At 47.7% G+C, this 26,580-nt stretch overlaps 1 protein-coding gene across 6 annotated transcripts in view; it reads left to right on the top strand.

The window, feature by feature from the left end:
- NCK2 (NCK adaptor protein 2) overlaps positions 1–17,474 on the top strand; it is a 137,939-nt gene extending 120,465 nt beyond the window's left edge. For all 6 annotated transcript variants that reach the window (XM_037015520.2, XM_037015519.2, XM_037015517.2 and 3 more), the window contains 2 exons: positions 3,082–3,803; positions 16,116–17,474. In XM_037015520.2, coding sequence (XP_036871415.1) covers positions 3,082–3,803; positions 16,116–16,310 — 917 coding nt within the window. In that variant the 3' untranslated portion in view covers positions 16,311–17,474. The remainder of the gene's footprint in view (positions 1–3,081; positions 3,804–16,115) is intronic.
- Positions 17,475–26,580: the final 9,106 nt, after the last annotated feature.

The raw sequence follows: 26,580 nt of genomic DNA, 5'->3' as shown, positions 1-26,580 counted from the left end.
GTATTTATGGTCTGAATTTAGGTGCTTGTTAGGGGCTGAATCATGTCCTCCAAAATTCATATGTTGAGCACTTAACATATGAGGAGTATGTGACTATTTGGTGTAGGGCATTACAGAGGTAATTTAGTTAAAATGAGGGTTTTAGGGTGGCCCTAATCCAGTGTGACTGGTGTCCTTGTAAGAAGATGAAATTAGGGCAGAGACACCCAGAGAGAAACCCTGTGAAGACACAGCCAGAAGGGAGCCATCTGCAAGCCAAGGAGACAGGGCGCAGAGGAACCAGCCCTACTGACACCTTGGTCTCGGACCTGCCGCCTTGAAAACTGTGGGTGGGACAGTAATTTTCTGTTGTATAAGCCCTGCCATCCTCCAGCACTTTGATATGGCAACCTGATACAGTGCCACTGTTGCCTCCGTTTCTTGGAGAACACTTCAGACCCAGATCTAGTAGCTTGCACAAGAGCACACAGCTAATTGGTAGCCTGCTCGCCCCACCCCACAGGGGAAGGGGGTAGTGCTACCTTCATTCATCCAGCTGTATTGCCTCACCCAGAGTTGCCTCAAGACTTTAGCTCACATTAGAGCAAAACAGGTTAATTTTCCATGGTGTGGTTGCTGTTTAGAATGTTCCAGTCTTGATAGAGAAATAGCACCATATAGACAGGGAGTGTGCCTGTCGGGGTTATCTCACTGTCCCCAGAGTCCGGGATGGTGCCTGACACTCAGTGGCTGAAGTAATTATTTCCTGTTGGAAAAAAGTCAGCAAGGTGGCATATTCATACATAGTTGCAGAGTGTCTTCAACAATGTATTAGGTCATCTCAGGTCTAATGTCTTTTTTCCTGTTCATCTTGCACCTTTAGTTCTGGTGAATATTCTAAAACCTGTCTTCTGGAGGATTTTCTCCAGTGGCTTTCATTACTCACAGATTTAAGAAGATCTATTATGTTATTTCTAAATATTACTTCTTGAAGTCTTTGTTACCAGTGAAAATTGCTCTCTGCCTGGTTCTTTGCCTCAGCATGCAGACTGCTTTATGAGGTGTGTAGCACCTTCATCACACCTGAGCCTTCTGGACAGCATTTACTTTCATTGGCTGTTTTCTCCTGGATTATGAAGCTGTTGAGTCATCATCAGTGTTGTCTCACTATAACCTATCCTAAGTTTGAAATCACATGAGAGGATTAGGTCTAAGATTTAGAAGTTTATGTTTTCGTGAAAGCAAATTAAATCTTAAATAGAAATCTAAATTTTTAACTTGGTCTAATATCCCGGCTTACTCTTATATTTCCCATGCATCTGCATGAAATGCTGTGGTATATAAAAAGAAATGGCAGGAACCACTGGCTTAAAAATTGATGTGTTCATGTGAAAACCTGCATAGATGACCACTTCCCAGTGTGCTGTCAACTCCTCCATGCTATGCAAGGGTCTGGCCATCTGCCTTGCTCTGCTAGTGGTGCTGAGCGGGGCTCGTGTTCCAGGGCGGCAGAGTGTTAGATGTGGACTGGGGCTGCTCTGGAAGGCAGTGCCCAGCAGGCCCCAGCAGAGGCTGATGACAGGGCAACATTTTATTCCTCTTGGCCTGCCTGCTCACAAGGGGGTAGAAGCAAAGGTGATTCTTAGGATTGCTCTGTGCTTACTCTAGTTTAAGGAATAAAAAGTACAAGTTACCCATAAAAGTGCTTTGGTGTCATTTTTGGGGGGAAAAAAATCTGCAAGTGGCCACAGTTTCCATACCAGCAAAATCTGCAAATTGCTGAAGGAGGTAATGCAGTGCTGGTGGGCCAGCAGCCATCTAGTAGGAAAACTGAGGAGCACGGCCCGCCCTACCTGCCTAGAGGCACACCCCAGCTCTGGGAATGACATGCCTTCCTACTCAAGGCTCACTTCTTGAGAAGGTTCCACGATTTGTTGCATTTTAACCGAGGTAAAGCATTTTTACTGTAGGGCTACTCAAACTTTTTCCACATGCACAGGAAGAAGTTTCCGTTACAGCTCATCACTCACTAACTGAAGCAATGACACCGTGTTTGATGCATTTTGAGATTTTCTATTTTATTACATAAAAAAAAACAACCCAATATACCTACATGCTGGTCACAGCCCAGTAAATTGATTTGATGGTCCACTAGTGGGTTTTAAATCACAATATAAGAAATTCTTAGACTTATCGCAGGACCTGATTTTTTCTGATTCATTCATCACAACCTGTTGTGAGAATAAAGTAGTTATGAAGAAAAGGAAGGGACAGGTATCTGTTTCTGCCCTGGGGGCCACTGTGCTCCAGGCAGCCCTGGGTGAGCCTGCATGTGCCAGGACTGGAGGGGGATGTGGGCTGGCCTGAGGGAGTCCAGCCCCGGCAGGTCAGCAGGAGGCGAGCTCTGGAGCCCAGCCCTGAAGGGTCTTAGAGGGTAACAGGTCCTCTTAGTTCATAGCCAGCTTCCCACCCCATAGAAGAAGCCAGAAGGCATTTTGTCTATGCCTTTATACCTTATTTTACTCTCAAGATGGCACAGGAGTTCTCCAAAAAGTATCATCCTTTCAGAAGGAAGCCAGCTTGCCACTTTGCTCTTTTCGTCCTGCTGTACTCTGGCATTTTTTAAAAAGTAAAGGAGAAAGGTCAGTTTCAGTACTTTTCTGCTTTTCACACTCCGTAGCTACAGACCCCAGCTGTTAACACTGTACTGCTCTGATGGCGACTGGTTTGTAACGAGGGTGGATGTTTCCCTGGCATCAGAGCCCTGCTGGTGCCTCTCACCGCACTGGGGGCAGCATGCCCCCCTTGCCATGCTCCCTCTCTGCAAGCCTGGAGCCCTGGGTATCTCCAGGCGCTCTTCTCCAGCTGAGCCCTTGTGTCTCCACCGTGCTCTGCACCCGCTGAGCCCTTGTGTCTCCATGTCCCCGGCACCCACTAAGTTCTTGTGTGCCCCACGAGCCCCCCACCCCACTGAGTCCTTGAGCGTCTCTGTGGCCCCCGCGCCCGCTGAGCCCTTGAGCTTCTCCGTGGCCCCCGTGCCCGCTGAGCCCTTGAGTGTCTCCGTGGCCCCCGCGCCCACTGAGCCCTTGTGTGTCTCCGCAGGCCTCGGCAAGACCAAGAGAAAGACGAGCGCTCGGGACGCATCCCCTACGCCCAGCACTGACGCCGAGTACCCCGCCAACGGGGGTGGCGCCGACCGCATCTACGACCTCAACATCCCGGCCTTTGTCAAGTTCGCCTATGTGGCCGAGCGGGAGGACGAGCTGTCCCTGGTGAAGGGGTCGCGTGTCACTGTCATGGAGAAGTGCAGCGACGGCTGGTGGCGCGGCAGCTACAACGGGCAGATCGGCTGGTTCCCTTCCAACTACGTCCTGGAGGAGGCAGACGAGGCGGCGGCTGAATCCCCCAGCTTCTTGAGCCTGCGGAAGGGCGCCTCTCTGAGCAATGGCCAGGGCGCACGGGTGCTGCACGTGGTGCAGACACTGTACCCCTTCAGCTCGGTCACGGAGGAGGAGCTTAACTTCGAGAAGGGCGAGACCATGGAGGTCATCGAGAAGCCGGAGAACGACCCCGAGTGGTGGAAGTGCAAAAACGCCCGGGGGCAGGTCGGCCTTGTCCCAAAAAACTACGTGGTGGTCCTAAGTGATGGGCCTTCCCTGCAGCCCTCGCACACGCCGCAGATAAGCTACGCGGGGCCTGCGTGCACCGGGCGCTTCGCGGGGCGTGAGTGGTACTACGGGAACGTGACACGCCACCAGGCCGAGTGCGCCCTCAACGAGCGGGGCGTGGAGGGCGACTTCCTCATTAGGGACAGCGAGTCTTCGGTAAGTGCCCCGGAGTCGCCAGGGCCTGCGCGGGGGTGGAATTGGGGGGGGAGGGGCGTGGTCCAGGAGAATGTGCACATGTGCAGGTTGCTTAGTGTGGCTATGCTGCATCACTCCCGTTCCAGAGAGCAGAATATTTGGGGCTCCTGGGAGAGAAGAAGTCATTGGTCTGTGTAACCTGTGTGAGGTTGCTGATCAGCTTTCATGTCGTGAGTCCCCATGGACAGCCGTTGCCTGTTCTCGGGCAGGCGCACCGCGGGTGGGAGGGTAAGTGCAGTGCTGTTCAGCTGGTGAAGGGGACTTTGTCTCTGCTGAGATACCCCGTTTCTGCCCTTTAGACTCAAACTCCCAGTCTCCCGTTCTGTCAGTGACTGTGCCTGGGCTCTGGGGGTTGGCTCTGTTTCCTCCCTGGGTCCTAGGCTTGGCACTTGGTTTCTGACAGCCTTTTGCTGGTTGGTTTTTCTTTATGAACCATGGAATCCTAAGGAATCCACAGGCAGTACCGCCGAGTTCTCTGAAGAACTTTCAGAGCACTTAGGGACAGAATTGGAAAGAAAAAGACAGTTCTTGAGAGGGATGACTGTGTGTGAACTGAATTGGCCCTGAGGCCACTTGACTCGGAGCAGATCCATCTCCAGTAGCAGACAAATCGGGTTTGTATTTCCAGTACGTGGATGAGCCCGTTGTGAGGAATGGGGCTGGTATCACACAAGGCCTTTTTGTGTGTGCATTGTGGAAATACTCTACCTGCTTTGTAGATCTCTTTGCAATTCACCTTCTGTGCAGTGAGGACCCCACCATCCGTACCAAAACGAGAGTTCTCTGAGTAGAGTCCATTGTCATTACATGGCATTTGTCTGGCAGGCTGCAGTTTCATTTTCTAAATGCAAACCAGCTGCACAAACTAGTAAGTGTGTACCCAGTGCTGTGGTTGTAGTCCTCTGAAAAGGTTGTACCACCGTGAGTGCATATTCAAGACTCATGTTGATAGATTGGAGAGGAATTCAAGGCCACAGAAATGTTTTTGCTCTTCAGAGACAGAGGTGCTGGTGATCTGTTCTTTGAGGCAGGAGGAGCATCGTGGTGGTGGAAACCAGACCCTTTATGGTGTCAGCAGCTCGTGGGGTTGGTGGCTACCTTCGATATGCCTGGGCAAGCACAGGGGCCTGACTCTTAACTACAAGTTAAGTCTGAATGCTCAGATTTTCTTACCCAGCTGCCAGAGTTGATCATTCCTGGCAAGACATCACATTAAATTGTCCTTGCATGACATAAGTCCTGGGCATAAGTTCCTTTACATCATGTTGGAGGCTTAAGAGAATTCAGTACAGCAGCCCTGTTAACTCTTCTGAGCAGAAACTGAGGGTAGGCACTGGGAACCCAATTACAGTATAAAGTGACTGGTCCAGAGTGCTTAAGAATTGGGAGTCAGAGGTATAAGCTTGATTTAGAAATGTTGGATTTGAAGAGACTAATTAGAATAGAGAGGATGCAAAGCAGCCCAGAGCGTGGAGACATGAGGCCCACTCATTGTTCTTGCTGGCAAGGACTGGGGAAGGAGAAAGTCCTTAGAAGGAGGACAGAAGAGAACAGTGCCCTCCAGGTTGCTGGCCTTACAGAGAACCTATAGCTTTGCATGGGACAGGCACATGCAGGCAACCGTCACCATCCAAACTTTGAGACCACATCCTTTCAGAGGGAGGGATGCTTGTGTTATCTGGGTTCCATCTCAGAACTTGAATGAGTGCCAGTGTCTTGTGTGTCTCACATTGTTAGAGAATAAGCTAACTTTCTATGTAATTGAAACATTTTTACATTTTATTTTAATCATTTTTATGGGAGGTTTTCCAGATTTTTTTGCATTCTGCTTAATTTAGAAAACTGAGCTATGACACGCTGACAGTGTGCTGGGGCTTTGGACCCGGGGCATGGTGGCAGGAAGGCTCACTGGGGTGTGTGTCAGCTCTGCCCCAGTGGTGGCACTGCCTTGGTCTGAAGACTGCCAGGTGGCCTGATGGTGCGCCGGGCTGCTTATCTTGATAGATCGTGCTGTGACATGTGGCTTGTCCTGTTAGTGTGCCTGCCCTGTGCCAGAGGGATGCCCCTGGGGTTCTCCGAGGACTGCGCTGCCTTTCTCCTGACAGCAGAACCAGCCCATCACTGCTGTGCGCTTGCTCTTGCCTGGCGTTACATCCGCGGCCATCTATGGCTATGGAGGAGCTGTCTGGATGGACAAGGAGACACACCCATTGCTATTCCTTTCCCACCCTCCTCTGCCCAGTGGCTCCCCATCTCCTTTCTTTGCCACCTTTGTCTTTTTTCCTGCCTGTTCTGGCATTTCTGATGAGAGCCGGGCTTTCTAAGACATCACCAGGATCGTGCAAACGTAGCCCATCCTCGGATGGGGGGATGGGCCAGCCTTCCCGCAGGACCCAGAAGCACCTTCATTTCATTTCCTTTTTCTCTCTCGCAGTCTTCAGGCCTGGGACTTCCCAACCGTTGAGGTTACCACAGGATGCCTGACTTTTTTAAAATGAGCCCAGTAGCTTTTTTAGAGTGCGTCTTCAAGATGTGTATCATTGTTTAAGCTATCCTGAGTGATTCCAATATAATAAGCTAGACTCTTGATTGATGATATTTTTACAATTTGAAATATTTAACTTTTTGTATCTTGAAAAATGAAAATATACCCAACTCTGAGTCCTAGGAAATTTGTGTTTTGCCTGGAGAGAGGTGCATATTTCAGAAAAACAAACAAACACCACTGCATCCTGTGAGAGCCAGGGTCATTGAAGCTCTGGGTGTTTGAGACTCTGGGTGGCTCTCGGACTTGTCCTGTTTGGAATCTCCTTCCTGTCCTGAATCTGTTTGCTCCACCTTCTTACCCATTTCTCTTCCTCCATGCTCTCCTCTCTCAATAATTGGCATCATCTGAAGACAAACCAGTATCATTTCTTATTCTCCATATTTAATTATCATTCCTACTCCTGATAATCCACAGCTTCTTAGATCTAGAAAATTCAGAATTCCTACCTGCCTTCTCTGTGCTCATCATAAGTCTTATATACTTGTGCACACATGTTCTGTGGATATGGTTAGAAAGCTGTACTACAATTCAGAATAATCCGTGACTGAATTTCTGGGAAGCTATGTAAGTTGTCAGTATTTTCGTTTTTCCTGTTGCTACACCCCCTGTTCCTGGAAAGGTTATTCAGAAAGGGACGGGTGACAGCTAGGATCAAGTCTGTAGAGGAGACTCTTGGGATAGCATCAGCCCGGAGTTAAGGAAGCAGTTTTCCTCTGTACTATGTCCTACAGCAGGACTTAGATATTAACATCTTCATCTTGTCACACATCATTAGGTCAGGAAGTCTGCTGTCTGAGAGTTTGCATTTCTAGCACCTTAGTTGATAGTGTTGATGCTACTGGTTCAGGGACCACCCTTTGAAAATCCTAATCCCCATTATACAATCTTAATGGTTTTATTTGTATTTACAGCAGTCATCTAAACTATTTTTACTTAAAACTCCCAGAATTATAAGCATGCTTAAGGGCAAAAATTACTGCACCATCATAAAGTTCACTTTTCTGTGGAACTGTTAGCTTTTGTTGGGTGACATTCATCTCCCAAAGTGTTTTTATGTTTCTTTTCTGGCTGTTCAGAGTTTGATAACAAACCAGCTGTATGTGCGCTGAATTTCTGATGGGGAATGGGAAAGAGTTCTGTTGCCAGAGTGGAGGGGAAGCTGCCTCCCGGGCAGCACAGTAATGTGGAGCGGAGTGAGGCCCTTCCTGCACCAAGATCTCCAGACCCTCCTCGGGCTGGGTTAGGGTTAAGAAAAGGTAGAGGTGGCTGTGAGCAATGCCTGCGTGTACCTTTCCAACTGGAAAAAGAGCAAGTCTTTTTTAATTGTCATGCTTTTTGCCTACTACCTAACTGAAGTCTTAAGCTTCAGTTTTATCTCTAGCTTTAAACATACCTAATTCTTAAAGCTGTAAGGACCTAAAAAGCTTTTTGAGTACGGGCACTTTTCTGAAGCCACTCTTTACGGGTTCATTCACTGGTTTTGCTGGTGGGTTGGAGCCTTAGTGACCTCATGGGCCCTGGTAGCTCTTCAGTCCTGCCTAAACACAGACAAAATCCCCATACTGTTTACTGGAATCTGTGAGAAGGACAAGAGTCTTATTTGAAGGTAGTTCTTAAAATATAATTAATTGCACACCTGTTCAAGGTATCATTTATCATTGATTTCCTTGGGGACCCAGCAAGGACTTCTGTTTCCTTGGCCTCATTTAAAGGCATGGCTGCCTGTTCTTCCAGAAGGTGGGGGTGATGTACTGGGCCAGTTGACTGGGTGCTCTGCCACAGAGCTCCCATGTTAGAACAAGACTGCTGATAAAATTGCATGTAACTAGCAAGCAGAGAATAACTGGCCTTTCAGTAATGCAGAAGGTACTTGAGAATCTTGGAATTTCAGCCTCAAAACCATCATTTATCATGAAAGGCTTTGGATAGAATTTTATTTCTGCTATTTTATAAATAAAAGAAAGTAAAGAGTACTAAATACTCTTTTTTTTGGAGGGAGATAAATGTAGAAGGCAGAACAGAGAGCAGTCTGTTAGCTAAAACCCACCTTGTGGGTTTTGTGGACTTGTGGCATGTGGACAAGGCCGGTGAAGTCAGCTGAGTGAGCTCAGCGTGTGGTGGCACAGTTGCAGATGGCCAGCCCGTCCCAATTGCAGGCTCGAGTAGCTCAGTGGCTTCTCTGCTGTGCGTGCCTCGCATCTCTCTGGGTCCCAGGGTGTTGTTGCCCTCTCCCACCTTAGACCTGTGTTCCTGCTGTCAGGTTCCTGGACTGAGATCTCTTTTCCTCCAGACCTTTGCACAGGTGTGGAAAGCTCTGGACTGTAGTGCCCCCTCCCCCACTGCACCCCACCCCAACCCCCAGAAGGGTGTAATGGACACATCCTTCAGGTCTCAATCCAGCCATCTTTCAGGTCTCAATCCAGCCATCTTTCCTTCCAGGAAGCCTTCCCTGACTCACAGGCCTGTGCCCCGTGCTCCCCAATGTGCTCTGATCATACCCTGCGGCTCACACTAGGGTGTAATTGCCTCTGAATGTGTCTCTTACTCCCAGCAAAGGCTGCATCAGCATGGACAGCACATATTGTGGGGGCTTCTTAGCCACTGAATCCCTGGTACCCTTGTGGGACTGTGATTTTTCTTGATCATGTCCCCTGTGGAAAGGTGTTAGGCCTATGGAGTAGATATATTTATAGGAGCATAAAAAGTGCTGGTGGAAAGATGATCTGATGTAAGAACAAAGAGTGGTGTCAATTGCCAGCTGATGATAGAAGTACTGCCAGTGGGTCAGTTTTGATTAAAAGAAAACCATCTTAAACAACTGGGGTGGGTGCTCTAATAGAATGATAAAACTGAAGGTTGCCTTTTCTGAAATAAGAAAGAAAATACTGATCATTGGGTGCAGTTCATCTCTAACCCATTGGTTCTCAAATGTTTTTGGCAAAGAAACCACTCTGGACAAAGGAGGTACCTATCTTAAATAAATAAGAAAAAATATCCATTTACCACTAAAAGGAAAGAATGACACAGCTTTTGATGAGAAACCAACATGGTGACCACTTTTCGGGTGTAGAGCATTAACTATATGTGTAAATTGTTGATACTTGGGAGACCAGCATGACCAGAAATTGGCCCATAGTCCACCGGGAGGCTTGGTGACCCACACGAAGGCCACTTCTACTTTCATCTTTCCTTAAAATCCAAAGTGAAGGTTAGTAGAACTTTTAAGGTTATTAAGGAATCAGGAGGCCTGGGAACAGGATCTCTCTCTCCCCTGTTATTTCTTCATAGCCATGTGCTTGGAAGAAAACCATATAATACTTCAGCTACCAGAGAGGGAGAAATAAAGGCCTTTACAGACTGTTCCTGGCATCCATATTTTGACCATCAGTGAGAACACAGTGATTAGATCTTCAGTGAAGGATAGAAATATTTGACCAGGGCATCTGTTTTATAAAAATGCAAAGGTGCTTTTGAGCAAGTATTTGAAATGATGCATCAAGTTAGTGAAGCTGCAGGGATCAAAGAGGATATTCTCTGGTTTTCTTTTCTAGAAGGACTCACTTGTGAGCAGAAATTGCAAAGAGTTGGCATGTAAGAATTATGTAAAAAAATAAACAGTGGAAGAGATGGTCAGAATTGGAAACCTGTAAGCCAGTGCATTTATTGAACATCCACTCTGTGCCCAGGTAGAGATGTTAAGTCAGGTTCTTGTACTTACAGGATTATGTCCAAATAGGGGACCTGAAATCTAAATAAACATAATAACATAATATAACAAGAGCCCTGGGAGAGGCTGGTTTTCTATCAATCTATTCACTGTCCTCACATTCCACTTGGAAAATGACTCCCTAAAAAGAAGGGTGGCATGAATGGTTTATACTGATAATTCTTCAGGATCTCTTGTTTCAAAACTGGGTAGAAAAACCATATTCCTTTGAAGAATAGTTAGGAGATAACAAATGGGGTGATGTTAGAAAATCTGGAAAGTTAGCACAGTGTTCAGGAAAGAAATACCCTGGATGAGTATAGTGTTTGGAGAAAGAAAGGGAGGAACATTTGGACAGTAGGAGGAAACACAAAGATAGGAATTGAAGGGCGGAGGGAACAGAAGGCAGATGTTCAAAACTGAAGAGAAGGTACAGGACTGAGTCTAGTTAGAATTTAGCTCCGCCAAAGAAAGTTTAAGCAAACGTGGTACCTGTGATGGCTGGAAAAGATGTCCACAAATTCTTTGATACCCGCCCCCCCCCTTCAAAGGCGGTAGCCCAATGGCATCCCCTTTAGCAAGGGCTGTACTTAATTACGCACTTGTGGTGAATAGAGAGTGGTAGATGGACGTGGTGACAGGTGCCGTCCAAGTCTGGATTGTAGACACCTTGGTGGCCTTGCTCTCTCTCGGATCACTTGATCTGGGGAGCCAACTGCCCCTGGAGAGGCCTGAAGACCAGGAGGAGGCCTCCTGAGCAGTTCAGACCCTGCCTCCCCTGTTGAGCCTTCAGATGACTGCAGCCCTGGCCAGTGTCCCTACAACACCCCAGAAGGAGGTGGGTGGTCCTAGCCCAAGGCCTCAGGCACCCCCAAGTGCCTGAGCTATAGGAATTCTGGCTATCAGTGTTTGTTGTTAAGCCACTGACTTTTGGGGTGATTTGTTACACAGCCACAGGCTCATAGGACAGTACCCCAGACAGACAGCTAAACTAATAAGAAAGGCAACAAGAGGAGGTGAGAACTATAGTCCAGGACCCTGCTTGACCTTTTGTTGTTTGGGGAGAGAACAAACCATAGCTGTCCCGTGGGAGCGTTCATTCCCTCTGCTGAAAATCAGGAGAAACCTCTAGGTGAGAGGTGGTAGACAGAGGTGTGCACAGCCTCGCAGACATTCTTTTGCTGGCTGAGCAACTGTCGGCTGGGCATTCGGTTACAGCAGCCTGACCTGACTGAGACGGCGGGACAGAGTGTGAGGTTTCATGTAGAATTGCTGTCCCAAAAGTATAGGAAGGGGTGGGGAGGTAGACAACAGGCAGAAGCAGTATTTAAATGCCAGTGTCATGTGACCTAGGAATGCTGAGCCAGGGCTCCTACTGTCAATTAGCATCTTTAAAACACTCTTCACTGTGAAACAATACATGGAAAATATCATTTTAAAAGTGCTTATTTAACACCAGTGAAGAGATGAAGGGATCAAGAGATAGGACCTAGGTCAAGGTCAAGGTCAAGAAATACGACATTGCTGGTTTTCTAGAAGCTGCTCCCCACGCCCTACTGACTTCTGAGCACACCACACCTCCTACGAGAGGTAACTGCCGCCTCTGATGTTGTGTTTATTTGCTCTAGTGTGTCAGACCTCTGTGTGTGCGTGTCGCTGGACAGCTCATTCAGTTTGCCTGCCTCTGAGGCCCATGATGGGACCACACTGTGTGCATTCTGCCCTCGCTCTCTCCTTTCAGTCCACACTCCATGAGGCGCCGAGTCCGTGTCAGTGCTTCCATCTCACTCTTGGCTGAAGTCCGCACCTTCTCTATTTATCCATCCCCCTGTTGGTGGACAGGAGGAGTGTTTGTACCTTGCGATCATCATGAATAACCCTGCATGGACATTTGTACTGGGTGCCCTGGTACACACACGCTCCTCTAGAGCACATTCCAGGTATGAAACTGCTGAATTCTTGAGAATGCCTGTCACCAGCTTCTCACTGATGCAGGAACTCGTTACCGGAGCAGTAGTACTGGCTTCTCCCGACCCACGGTGATGAGTTGCAAGTCCAGCACTCTTTCCATCTCAGAAATCACTGGGGCACACTGGCCTGCAGGGGAGGGACAAGCAGGCTTCCACTCTGCCCCAGTGTAGAAGGCTCATGGGCCTGTGTCTTCAGATCACTAACACCCCAAAACAAAAGCTTGTGTGGGCAGAGAATGCTGCCTGCTGTTGGGTTGGGTCCTTTTCTCATGCAGATAGTCAAGCAGAGACCTGTTCTGAGTCTCACAGAGGTGGGTGAGGCATGGTCTTGTGTTCTCCGGCTCCCCAAAGTGTAGTTCAGAAGACCAGGGCTGGAAGGCCTCCTGCAGACATGACCAGGCCGGGGCACTGCTTTCCTGGCCATCATCCCCCGCCTTGGGCTCGCTCTCTGGAGGCAGAGTTGTTCTGCGTCTGGAGCAGCTCCATCTCCATCAGGTCCAGGGAACTGACGCAGTTTGAGGGGAAGAGATCTTGGAGCATTGTGCCCAGCAGTGTCCCGGCTGTGCCATCAGGGTGACTGCCCCACAAAGAGTGTCTGGAGCAGGGCTGGGTTCCCTGGGGCAGAATCAGCAAGGTGTCTGCAGCCTGGGGGTAAGAACTCTTTGAGGGCCTACCTAGGCCATAAATCCCGTTCATATCTTTTTCTCGTGACTCTGAACGTTTGAAGACACTGTTGGTGGTTGGCCCAAAGTTCATTTCTGTTCTCAGACTTCATCAGAATCCCCTGGAAGACCACATTAAAGCAGATTTCTGGGGGTTAAAACACAGATGGCTAGGCCGCTCCCCAGAGTTTCTGATTCAGTGGGTCTGGGTAGGGCTCGCAAATTTGCCCTTTCTGACCAGTGGCGCTGGCCCTGCTGGCCGTGGGAGCACACACTGAGCCGCGGTCTGGTCCATCTGGTCCACCAGCGTCACTGGTCCTGCTGGCCATGGGAGGACACACTGAGCCGCGTTCCGGTCCGCCCTCCAGCTGAAGTGAGAGCTGGCTGCTGGTGACATGTAATGGTGCACCTTAGTGTGTATTTGGAAAATCTACTCAGGTTGAATTGCAAGTTCCCCAGATGTTCAGCACTCCTGCTTGACATAAACTTGGCTTGTTCTGTGTCCTTAACTTTAAGGTTTCTGCTCAGGAGCCCATGAAATTAAAAATTACCTTCTCTGCTGCATCAGTTTTACTGCAATAATGCACATAAACACGTGGTGCACTGTGATTAAATTAAGGAGCTTAAATTAAAAGCAAATTTCCTTGTTCAGAAAGCCATCTGTTGATCGTTGGGCTTAATTAAAATGTGGTGCATCATATATGTACTTTGACTCCCTGCCTCCCTCCACTGTGATGACTCCTTGCCTAGGAGCTGATTAAAGTATCCATAAAGCTAGCACAGTGCCTGACTTGTGCTAAACTATACAAGTGAGATTGCCCTCTGTCTAAAGGCACAGGTATGCAGACTTAAAAAAATTAATAAAGTTCAAGAGTAAAATCTTTTTTGAGGAAAAGCTGAAGCCCTGACTTGTGTGCGCTCTTGCACATGAAGGCAGTGTGATGGACCAGACCAGGCTGCTCTCTTCGTCTCCAAGGACCAATAGCGCTAGTTGTGCGGGTGACACCGCTGACACCAGGCCGTGTGTGGAGGACCTGCCAGCACCCATTTGGGCTTGTTCTGTTTCCAGAACCACACACAGAGGCCAGCTTGGACGGTAGTACCGAGAATACTGAGGCCGGCTGGCATCTATCTGCTGGTCATTCCTGTGAGAAAACTGAGAATTTGAGAGCTGTGCAATCAAATGATTGCTTAGAAGAATGATGTTTGAGCTGTTTAGATTATTATGTGGGGCTCCTGGTGACGGGATCACATCAGGGTCTGTGATAACTCATTTCTAAGAGATCTTGTCAAGTTCTGTGCCCCATCCAGTGCCCTTCCCCCTGCCAGCCCAACCCTTTGCTGGCCATAAGGCTGAAAATCCTATACACCCTAAGGGGGAATAGAAATCCCCCTTCCTGTCTCTTCCTGAAAGGTGATCCCCCTCTGAGGAATTGAGACCTGGGTTTGGCATAGAGATGAGATGTGGTTTTGCCTTCAGAAGTTTGTCTTTATTTAGTGTGTTTTGGGCAGAGGGGTGTGTAAATATAAACTACGTACACAATTGTTTCTGATTCTGTTACGCTAACAGCTGTGGTTGTGGGTGAGCCCAACAGCCCTTCCCAGGGCTGCATTTCCTCAGACACCCACCCATTCTCCTGAGTTGTCATTGGTTTATATGGCATTTGCACACTTCTGATGAAATGTTTGTAAACCAGGTGTAAAAGACAGTGGCCCGCACACTTGTTAATTTTGTCCCACTGGGAAGGACACAAAGCTGGGGTTGGCTGATGGGCCCTCGGCAGAGGATGGGCCTGGTTTGGGGAAGGCTGGAGCCTGCTGCAGGAATCTGAGTCAGAACTATATTAGACTCCCACCATCTGCAGAGCTTTCTGGGGGTGAGCGGGTAAGCATGGCCCAACCTGGCCTACAGTGTCATGGAGGAGACAGGACACGCATGTGAAGTGTTCATCGCAGTCGTTACTGGGACTCACTGTGCTCCTGTTGCCAGGAGGCTGTTGATTTCAGCTATGGCTGCAGAGGAGCACCTTGTGTTGTTTGGGGACAGAAAGGCTGCTTCAGGGCAGAGACCTCTGAGTTGAGCCTAACAGGACAGCTGTCCGGGAGGGGAGGCAGAGGCTGGCTCCAAGGATAACACGTATGGGAGTGAAAATGGGACCTGAGGGGGACACACTATCATCTCACTGATTGGATCTGCAGGCAGGGCCAGATGGCATAGCCGTGACGGGCCACGTTGGGCATCTGGCTTTTATTCTGAGGTCACTGAGGGAGGCCAGTGTCCTTCCCCCTCCCTGTCAGCCACCTTGGCCACTTAGTGTCTCAGAACAGGCATGACCTTCCCCCCCTTTCCTCACTGATGCCCCCACTTCCCATCCTCTGCCACCTGCCCTGCCTCTCAGGTGGCCAGGCTCAGCACCAGTTTCTTGAGAGGACTTTCCTGACCTGCTGCACACTAACATCTAAGTCAGCCCACCCTCCTTATCATGCTCTCCTTTCTCTTCTTGGAGCTTACCCGTTTGCAGCGACGCCTCCGCCTCCTTCCTTATGCTTCTGCACCACGCTGTCGCTTCTAGGCGAGCAGACCCCCTCAGAGCCCGCATGCTCTACACACACACCTGCCTGTGTCTGGGCACCGCCTGTCTGGCATGTGGTCCGTGTTCAAGAGATAATTGTTATTTATCCAGTTAATTGATCCTTTTTTTCACCAAAGAACATATCTCATTCAGTGTCCTCATATTTATCAGTAAATTGGAAAGACAGCCAATTTTGATATAAAAAATTGAATCTTCCTCAAATATCTTCACGTATATGTAATGTACTGACATAATCACAAATTTAAACATCTCAATAAAATCTGGGACTGAACTATAGTATACCCCTTCCGGGATATTATGAGCCAAGTTTAAAATGGAACCAGAATTCTCCACTGCTCTCAAAGTGTTTTTTTTTTAATAGGTAGAATCATAAAATTCTTGATGACTTGACTTCTAATAGTTGTAGAAGTCAGAGGAAGTGAGATTTCTAGCTGCTGCCAAGGTGCAAACCATTTTTTAAAATTCCCAGTTTTTCAAAAATAGTTTGGGAAATGACAAATGTGGCCCTTTCATCCAGGGGACACCAGGGCCGCACATGTGTGACGAGTCCTCAGTTTCCACATAATTGAAATGTGCTTAGCACTAAGGCTGTACTGATCGGCATTTGGTTCGTCCTGGACTCAGAGCACCAGGCCTGCACCTCCCTGGCTGCTCACATGAGGCGCCACCAGGGTGTGAAAGCAGGCCTGGTGCCTCCACTCTCAGCTGGGGCTCTGCTGCTGGGGTTTGCGGGGCTTCCCAACAAGTGCCCTGTCCATGCCCACTCATGACCCGTGTTCTCTTTCCTCCCCAGCCCAGTGACTTCTCTGTGTCTCTCAAAGCATCAGGGAAGAACAAACATTTCAAGGTGCAGCTCGTGGACAATGTCTACTGCATCGGGCAGCGGCGGTTTCACACGATGGACGAGCTGGTGGAACACTACAAAAAGGCTCCCATCTTCACCAGTGAGCGCGGGGAGAAGCTCTACCTCGTCAGAGCACTTCAGTGACGCCCCTGCAGCCCTGCCGCCTGCAGCTGGCAGTGCCACACTCACTTCTCCGAGCTGAGTGGACCTGCCCACGAGGAAGTCCTCCTGCACAGAGGTCCACTATGCCCGGTGGCTTGTGCTTTACTGGCCTCCTTTGCCTGGTTTCTCTTGCGGTCCAGGTCGGTTTGGTCTCTCTCGGCCATCCCGGGCCCTCACACCCACTCAAGCCTACCTGCTCCCTGGCCAGTTTTAGGGCTCAGAAGGTGGGAGAGGATGCGTTTGTTCACTTTATTCCTTCTCAACTGAAAGCAGCCTTAGTCTGTTCAAATTATTCATTCTAACAGAACCCCTCATTAAAAAGACAAGGGGTGCAGTTTGAATGCACCGAAGCTGCTGTTGTGACTAAGAACTACACACAGTACCCTCCTGGCGCTGGCCGGGAGCTCTGGGCTCCCGTGCATACAGGCAGCACCGGTGAGGGGACCCAGTCCCCATGGCCCTTGGCCTGTGTCCTTTGTCCTTCCGTGGCTCCTGGACCCTCCAGGGAGTGAACACGTTTGCTTGTAGCAGTACTGGCACCACCCAGTGAGGTAGGAGGAACCTGCCGAGTGCCTTTGGGGCTGTGCTTGCAATAAAGAAATCCCTTCAAAGTCTGCAGAAGAGGGACCGGGGACTTGGAAAGACAGGTATTTTGGGAATTTATCCCCAGATGTGCCATCCACATAGTGCTTTTTCCTCTTGCCTCTGGCTTGTTTAAATTTCACAATTATGTATTTAATTCTCAAAATAATAGGTATCTATAGCCATTTGTTGACACTAATACAGATGATTAAGGAAAACAGCTGATCTTTAGGGAAGGAGAGCTACCAACACTTTACACACATACACACACACAATATATATATATATATAATATATATATATATATTATATATATATATGTTATTTGCTTTACAGGGAAATTTTTCAGGGTTTACAAAAGAATATGTGATTAGTAGTAAGGGACACACAGAATGTTTATGAAGAAACTGCATATTCTTTTTTCTTTACATTTGAACTTCTTTATAGTTGAAATATACAGTCTTGAGATGGCACATTCCTACAGTTGAAGAAGGGGTCCTGAGACCTCCTAAACTTGCATACTCAGTTTTTTGGATATTGTAATAAAAAAGTATTATGACAAGACTTTGTGCATATCTATCTTTGGGGAAACTCAGACTCAATGCTGGAAGAGTAAGTGTTACCGTAGCCGTCCCTGAAGACCCAGCATCTAAAGGGAAACATTTTTAGAGGACTTCAAGAAATTTATTATCTGTGTGTTGTCTTTTTCTACCACCACATTTTTGTATATTGAAATAATAGATTTTAATTAGTGAAACTCTGAGAGAAACCAGAATCTCTCAAGCTTGGTCTTAACTTGACTCTTTGGAAATTATTGGCTAAAAAATATTTTACCAAACTGTTGTCAGTTAGGCTTCTTATCTCTGACTGTTGCTCTGGTCACTCGTCTCTTACTTCCGTCAGCTCAGTCTGTCATCACTGATGGAACAGTCACTGTGCGCCAGGCCCTGCGATAGCAGGTCACGTAACATGGTGCTCATGTGCCGGCTGATGGGTATGTGGTCACCATGGAGGTGGGTCCTGCTATCATCCCTGTTACACAGATGGAGAAAACGAGGCACAATGTAAGGGCATATGGTGTACATGGCAGGGCGGGTTACAGCCCCAGACCCCTGCCGTCAGAGCCACACCCATCAGTGCCAGCCTGGGAGGCTTCTGGAGAAGTAACTGTCTTCTGTGAAAGTTTGCACTTAATCTTCCATTCCCATTTTCTGTGAGTTAATTGTATCTTTCTGTTGCCTTTGATATAAGTTAGAAATTTAATCATAAAGTAGGAGACTGGGGACACCCAGTTAAGCACGAAGAGACACCTGGTGGATGAGGCAGACGGTTGCCTCGGAGCACAGCTGTCTGTACCTTACTCACGGAGACAGCAGTTCCCGCTAACTGTTCCAGGCTCATTGGTGTGTATTCTGCTGTGATCTCCTGCTAGAATCCCTCTATCCAGTGAGTGCCTGGACAGCTGGAAAACTGATGGACACACAGCAATTCCGGAAAAAGCACAAAGGACACATTACAGATACACATTTTGGCTTCAGGAACTTCTTTAGGGCTTATAGGTGTAATTGACAATTATTTGCAATCTTGTCCCAGGCCCCCATGGGAGGTCCTCCAGCTGCCTGGTCAGGATGAGTACTCAGAAGGTTCTGGGACACCTGGCACCAGGTGGACTGGGAGGGTGGGGGTGAGTTGATAACCAGTACGTGCCTGTTGGTAGAGCAGGGAAGTCAAGGCATGGTCCCCACGTGGTTCAAGTGTGGACCGCGATGCCCTTCTAGGTGTCGCTTCTGTCACCCCCTGCAGGTCCAGAGACACCCTGACAAATCTTATTTGCTGCTCCCTTGTCTCTCTGCACATGTGGTTGTGTGGCTGTGCTCAGCTCTTGGCGTTAATGGCACCTCATTTGTCATAAACGGCCCTGCTGGTTACAGTGCAGAACTACCCAGTCCTTCCTACACACTTAACGCCAAATGCCATTAAATCGTTTCTGAGGAGCTGAAACTGTCTTTCTTTTCTCCCAAAGTGCATCACAAATTAGTCTTAAATTATAACTAAAGTACTTCTACCAAAATGGAAGTTTTCAAACAAAGCATTTTTGGTGCCAGTATCATTTTGTCTTTGGTTTCTGTGTTAACTGGTTTCTAGTACTTTTCTGTTTGTACCATCCAGTGCCACAATGCCAAAGTAAGACCAGAGTTCAGAACTGAGAGGATAGAAAAGGTTGAAAGCATTTTTAGAAACACTATTTTCATAGATACAGGTCTGGTTTTGGCCATGTTCTCACTAGAAGCCAGATGATTCATTTTTTTGGTGGATGACCTGTGATTAATGTGGTCATTGGGTTCTAGCACCCTGTGGGGAGCTGTCTATAGCCCTTAGGCAGCGGCCCCACCCAGGTGTCAATGCTCCGCCCAAAGCAGGCTTACAGGGCTCTCCGAGTCGGCACTGGGCCTTCTAACGGTCCGGCTTTGCCACGTCTGTCTGCTCATGAGTACATGGGGCCGCTCTGTGCCACAGCCGGTGGGTTGTGAGGATACCCTGCAGGAGAGCATCTGTAGGACAAGCTGCACATTGATGCAGCTGGGCCTGCTGTGTGTCATGTTGTCTCGCTGACGTCTTTGCTCACTTGCTGGGAGCGCACCCCTGTGAGCCATGGCTTCTGCACTGCCCCCAGGCGAGCTCCAGTGCCCATCACACCCGCTGTGGTCTCTCCCTAGCAGTCTCGGCCAATCGCCTCCTTTCTCAGAGCTTGGACTCCTCAGGTACTGGGAGAGGACGTTCAACAAATCCTCATAAATGCATGGCCATCATCAGAAGGCCAGCCAGCAGACGTACTCAGAGCCATTCTCCCCCATTCTCAGGTACTTGGCGAATTCACAGCCCCAAGAGTGGTCCTCTCGAGGGGAAAACGTCCTTTGTTTCCTCTTTGGTGGGGGGTGGGGAGGTGTATGGTGGCACCCCCTGTTTCTTGGGAGCATGTCCTTGTGTGTCTTGGCTTGAGCTAACAGCACAAGAGCCATTGAGTTGTGGGCAAAAGTTGAACATGCCAACTAATGTTCAGAAAGCGCTGCCTGTGCCTGAGCTCAGGCTGCTGGGCTGCTGTAGTGAAGTATAAAGTGAGTGGCAATAACAGATGTGTTTTATTGGAGGCTGGAAGTGTAAGATTGGGGTGCCAGCACGGTCAGGTTCTGGTGAAGGCCCTCCTTCCAGGCTGTAGACACCTGGCTTGGGTCCTCAAATGGTGGAAAGAGCCCATGAGCTGTGTGGGTGCTTTTGTGGGCACTTAGCCCATCTGTGTGAGGGCTCCTCCCTCATGACCTAATGGCCCCTGGAAGGCCCTACTCCGCTGCCATCACACTGGGGATTAAACATTAACATGAATTTTGGGGGGATGCAAACAGTTCCTGATGCCCTCTTCTGAACAGATATACCCCACTGCCCTGAGGAAACTGCCCATTGCTGTTCTGAGTGCAGCTCACTCAGACCTAGAGGGGTTACAGTCCAGACATCGGAAGGTTCTCAGCCACTTGGATTCCAGTTCAGTCTGCATTTTTAACACACTTCCTGGAGACTCAGATGCATGGGGCCTGCACGTAGTCTACTCAAAATCTGTAGGGAAGTGGCCTGCCTGCACCTGTGCATGCTCTCACACTGCTGACAACACACCTGTACAGCGCTCCTTTCTTTGGGTTGTACAGAGAAATATCTGACTTTGAATGACTTGAATAGTCTTTTTTTAAAACCCTTATTTGCCTTAACCTCCATCTGGGTTGCTTCTGTCACAGCTCCTGATCCTACAAGCTAACTGGAAGGATCATGTCCCATGCTTAGTGGGTCCCGTTACTTGACAGCCACTTATGACTGAAGATGGATGAGCCTGGCAGCTGGTATGGAAGCTCATTCTGACAGCTTTTTAAATGCATGGCCTCTCAGCCAGGGGATGGGCATTTGGCCAACTCCTCAACTCAGGCACCAGGTTCTGCAGCCAAAGGCAGAAGCCAGAGGGCCAGGGCCTTGTACTTGGGCTCCTCTGCTGGGTGAGGGCATGTGGCCTCCAAGAACAGGCCAGAGCCTGGGTCAGCTCTAAATCCAACCTACCTTTCCGGTCATCGAACACTTTGGCATTCAGCCTGGGTCTCAGCCTGAACCCTGCCCCTCTCCAGCAGCGTGGCCTCAGCAAGTGCCCAAACCTCTGTGCCTTAGCGGCCCCAGGAGCTCCAGCACAGAGCTTCACTTTACACAGCCACTGAAAGGTCATATTGTGAGTGTTAAGACAGTATTATACATGCAGATGAGGTAGGCTGCTTTGCATAGTAATGGGAAGTGCTCAGAACCTTTGTACAGCTTGTTACAGGATCTTAATGAAAAGGGAAAGAACAGATTAATATGCTAAATTACTATCTAACTGAAGCCTGTAATCAAACTTCCAGACCACATGTACTTGTAGAAGCACTGAGCACTGTATTCACATGATTTCAGCCAAGAGCTCCAGCTAAACACAGGTGAAATTCAGAGCCGGCGGTGTGCACTCCTAGGAAGGCGGGGAGTCCCCCTGCAGAGCCAACAGTAGCAGGGAATAAAAAGGACAGCATGGCCTCCAAGTACAGAGACCGATTAAAACACCGGCCGGACCAGAATGTAGACACCTAGACAGCACCCAAAATTCATCACAGGGGCCATGAAGTGCTGGTGGCTTTGCTCCTCGAGCTCTTTGGGGGTGGTCACCCATTCTGTAGTGCAGACTGGGGGTGGCTACAATGCATCTTTAGGGGTGCTTTTATTTTTTCTGAGGTGGGGATGGTGATACTGGTTACAAAGTGATCTAGAAATCATTTAAAGGAATGGGAGACATTTTATTTTCTTATACTTTCTAGGGAATTTCCCAGATATGGATATGAATTATCTGAGAAAACTACATTTAACAAAATTCTTAAGTATTTTAAATTGCATGGAGCAAAACTGGATGAATAAAAACCAGTGCTCAATTGGTTGTACTGGATGTAGAAAAATATTTAGACGATTTCTGCTATGGCCTTTGCTTGGTTTCCTGGTGGCACTAGAAAATAATTTTATCTTTAGCCAATATTTTCATCAAAAACTGCCTGTTAAAATCATGATTGCCAAATTAAAAAATGCAGTGAAGTCCATTAACCCTATAATGGATGTTGCAGAATGCTGAGTTCATATTCTGGGTTGTCTGGAAAAGTTTCTGGACAAGCTACCTTCTCAGTGAAGCCTACCCTGACCACTCTGATCTCCTTATTCTGCTGTTTATTTCCCACAATACTTAACCAATTTCCAACTGGATAATTCATTTATTTTTATAGTTTTTACTTACTGTCTGTACACACACACACCTCCCATAACTAGGATTAAGTTCCACAAGAGCAGGGATATTTGTTTTAACTGGGGTAACCCCAGTGGAACAGTGGCTAGCACACAGTAGGTGCTCAGTCAATATCTGATGGCACGGAGTGAGTCAGCCTGAGAGTTAGGAACAGTGCACTTTGTTTTGCATCCTTCCATACCTGAAAATGCCTTCGTGTTACCTTGGGGAAGAATGCTTACCTGGCTGCTCGGGGTCATGCATTACAGTTGTTTCTTCCTTCCCAAATGCTAGATGCAGGTCTGTCATCTTTCTGGCATTTAGTCAAACCAGTTCGTCTGGGATCCTCCCCCCGGGTCCCTGCATCAGCTGCTCCTGCCTGTCAGGCCACATGCTCTCGAGACCCTGCTACCTCTTCCTGTGTGAGGTCCTTGTCCGTCCCCCATAAGCAGTGAACTCACTGTTCTCTGGGCTTTCTGCTCCACTGTATGCTAACACTTCACTACCCTGGGTTCACGTTCATCCTGAGCCTCTGCTTCCATCTGGTCGCAGACCACAGGGGAGGCTCAGCGACTTCCTCCTGGCCAGCGGAAACGTGAATGCGGAACCCGGGACACAGCTGACTCCTAGCGCCTCATCTCAGCTGTCAGGTGAGGTGACAAGGCCCCTGCGTTTGTTCTCCCTTCCGCAGCCCTTCTGCAACGTGAGCGCTGAGCCCTGACCACCAAGCCCTGCGTCCCAGCCCCGCCCCCATCTTATTCCTCCCAAGGCCAATGGCATTTCTCTGGTGTAGCTTTTCTCTCCCATCAGACTATCAACAATTCTAGTTTAGTTTGAACTATATGAAATTGCCTTTTTTAACCCCCTGGGTCAGAAATGGTTAAATATTGTCCATTTCATATGGCTCAACCTAAAAACTTTCCCCAAAGTTCTGACTGCTATACATGTACACACTAGGTATATAACAAATACTTGTTGATGAACAGCAGAAGAGAAGCTATAAGAGAAGAAGATAATATCCTTCTCTCTAACTGGGTTAGATTTAAGCCAAACCCACTTTAAAACACTAGAAAGTTCTAGAAGGCTCGACATGATCAAAGGTTGGCTGAATGAGTATTGCAGGTCCCGGTGGTACTTCGATTTACCCCGAGTTTGCACATGCAGCCCTTGGAACAGAGTGTGGGTTCTGTGTCTTCATCTACTTAAGATCATATGTCATCTGAAAATGAGCCAGAACCTCATTCACTAGAGCTGTTATTTCTGATCTTTCTAATCTGCCACAGAATTTCTGGAAAATTCCTTATTGGACGCCGGATGTGGCCTGTGACCCAGTGTGACTTTTTAAAAAATATGGTAAAATTCACCTAACAAAATGTGCCATCTTCATTTTCAAGTGTACTTGCTCAGTAACCTTAGCAGATTCACATTGTTGTGCAGCCACCCCACCACCCATCTCCAGGTCTTTTTCATCTTACAAAACTGGAACTCTGTCCCCATTAAACACTAAACAACAAACCCCATTCCCATGCCCCAGCCCCTGGCAACCACCAGCCTACTTTCTGTGCTCATTAATTTGATGACTGGTATCATATAAATAGAGTCATACATACAGTGTTCGTTTTTTTTTGCAACAGGCTTATTCACTTAGCATCATGTCATCAAGGTTCATACATGTACTGTGTCAGAATTTCCTTCCTTTTTAAGGCTGAATAATAGCTCTTTGCATGTAGATGCTGTATTTTACCCATGTGTCAGTCAGTGGACATTTGGGTGGCTTCCACTGTTTGGCTGCTGTAAATGATGCTGCTGTGAACATGGGTGTGCACTGTTGCATTGAGTCCCTGCTTTTAATTGTTGTGGGCCTATATCCAGAAGTGGAATTTCTGGATCATGTGGTAATTCTATCTTTAATTTTTTGAGGAAGCACCGTAACTTCTACCACAGTGGCTACACCATTTTATGTTCCCACCAACAGTGCACAGCTCTTCCTATTTCTCTACATTGTGGCCAACACATGTTATTTTGTTTTTTGGGTTTTTTTTTAATAGTAGCTATCCCGATGAGTATGGCTACTGTGACTTTTTTATAAAGCTGAGAGAAAATATCACACCATTAGAACCCAGTCTCACACCCACAGCTGCATGTAGGGGCATAAACCTAAGTGTCTGCCTATCCTCAAACCCACACACAGCTTGGCACTAAGAAGCACATTCAACTTACGTTCTACTATTTTGAAAGGTTGCTTTTTGTGTATCTTAATCCATAGGTGAAATGAATAGAGTAGTTTCACCCTAATTTAAAAAAGATGAGCTCTGAAGGCAAATGATCATGGGACTGGAGGCTAGTCTTAATAGGAAATTGATTCTAAAAAATAACATTTAAGACCCCCAAAGTAAGCAATAAAGAATGTAATTTTGTCCCAATAGTGACCACTTCTCTTTCATCTGTGACTTTCATGGACTTGATCTCTTAGGATGAAGACAAGAAACCCAGCCCAGTGGGGACCATTTGACTGCAGATGGTCGCGTCTGTCTCGGCTCCCCTTAGACACCCTTGCTCTTCTATGCGTGCATGCATGTAGCTCTTTGTCTGCCTCTTGGTCCCTATGCTGGCTTGTTTACATGCTTGTGCAAAGCTAGGGGGACATCCAGAGGGGGGAGGGGCAGAGGACACTGGAGAGGCCTGGCGTCTTGGATGGTACAAGACCCGGCCGCTACTTGGAAGGAAGGAGGAATGGCAGGTCCAGTGGCTTGTAGATATGGAACTAGTTCCGGGATGGGGTGCCTGCCTGATAGCCTCTATTTCCCCAAGAAGTATGAGGGGTCAGTGGGAGTTTTGTGTCCTCAAGAATGGCTTTTGAATAGAGCAAAGGTTATCCAAAAGGAAGTTACTTGAGTTTTAAAAAAATACAGCTACCAAACCCTGGTTCTTCCTTAAGTTTTTTAACTCACTTATAAATCTCCTATTTTTAAATCCAGCATTAAGCAATTCCTTTTAATTAGTTGGTTAATGTCTATTTTCATTTTAAAATGGAATTAACTAAACTATTTTAAATTATATTTATAAGTATTAATTCAATTTCCCCTTTTAAGTGCTTAAGTTATCTAATAAACAAATCTTTCAAGTACTTAAGTAACCTTTGGAAATCTAATAAGTTAAACTTATAAATACAGTGGATCTTAAGCACTCTTAAATTCTCCAATGCTGTTTACATTTATTAAAATTCCAGTCTAAATTGAAAAATCTACATTCAGTCATACATTTTAAACTAACAGGCCGTGTTCTCTTAAACTTTGTAAATACATAAGCTACCAAATATGTACAGATTTTCTTATGTCAAAAATAGTAAGCTATAGTTTAATTCTCTTCAACATTTCTGTATTTAATCAAAGTCCTTCTGCTTTTATCTACAAAAGCAGCAATGTTGGCATGGCTTTCCTAAGAGCTTTCCGGGTTTGCCTTCTCAGCTGCAGGAACTTTTATGACCAGAGCGGTCCTGGGCTCTTGCTGTGAACCCAAGGCAGGCGAGTGTGCACTCTGCGTGTGCTGTGCTCCTGCAGCCGATGCTCTGGGCCCATCCACCTGGATTCCAGGGGCCCAGCTGCGAACTGTCTCTGCTCGCTGAGGTCGGCAGTTGCATCCAGCTGAACCTCTCATGGCGTCATCTGGTCTAAGGCCCTTCCAGCTGGAAGGGTGGCCTGAGGTGGTCAAGGGTGGCAGGTTTGAGGAGGGGAGAGGCCTTTGAGGGGCACAGGGCTTTACGGACCTCAGGCTGGAAAGCACACCGCACGGCAGGTGCTAATGACAGGCAGGGGCCCCTCCTGAGTGCCTGTGTGCTCTTGTCTGCATAACGAGAGGCAGTTGCTGTCTTCTGGGCTCACGGGTGCTTTAGCACCTGTTTATTCCAGACTTATGTGCTGTTATAAGAACATAATGGTGCTCACATCGTTTCTCAGGTGTCATTTGGTATTCACTCCCTTCTAAAGAAAACCAAACTGGAAATTGTAGAGGAGGCTTTATTGTGGCTTAAGAAAGAAAAACTGCAGAATTTCAGTCAGAAGACCCATTCTGAAAGGAAAGCCTTGGGCCTAATTCAAAAGATTGGTGAATTCATACCAATATGGGGGTGGTGCAGTCAGAGATCAAGGAGAGGAGGAAAAGGCCCCTGAAGAGAAGAAAGTCCAGGAACTGGTCTCATTGGATGGCCTTGGCCAATCATTGCTCTTAAAAATGTACTTCAAAGGTCTGCATTCACTTTGATGGGCAGGCCTACTGCTGTTACGCAGGCTTCACGGAGTTCCCTCGGGGACTGTGGGAGCAGCACAGGGAGAGTTCCATTGGCAA

This window comes from Manis javanica, chromosome 1, assembly GCF_040802235.1.
Source record: "Manis javanica isolate MJ-LG chromosome 1, MJ_LKY, whole genome shotgun sequence".
Lineage (NCBI taxonomy): Eukaryota > Metazoa > Chordata > Mammalia > Pholidota > Manidae > Manis > Manis javanica.
This window is presented reverse-complemented; position numbering and strand designations above follow the sequence as displayed.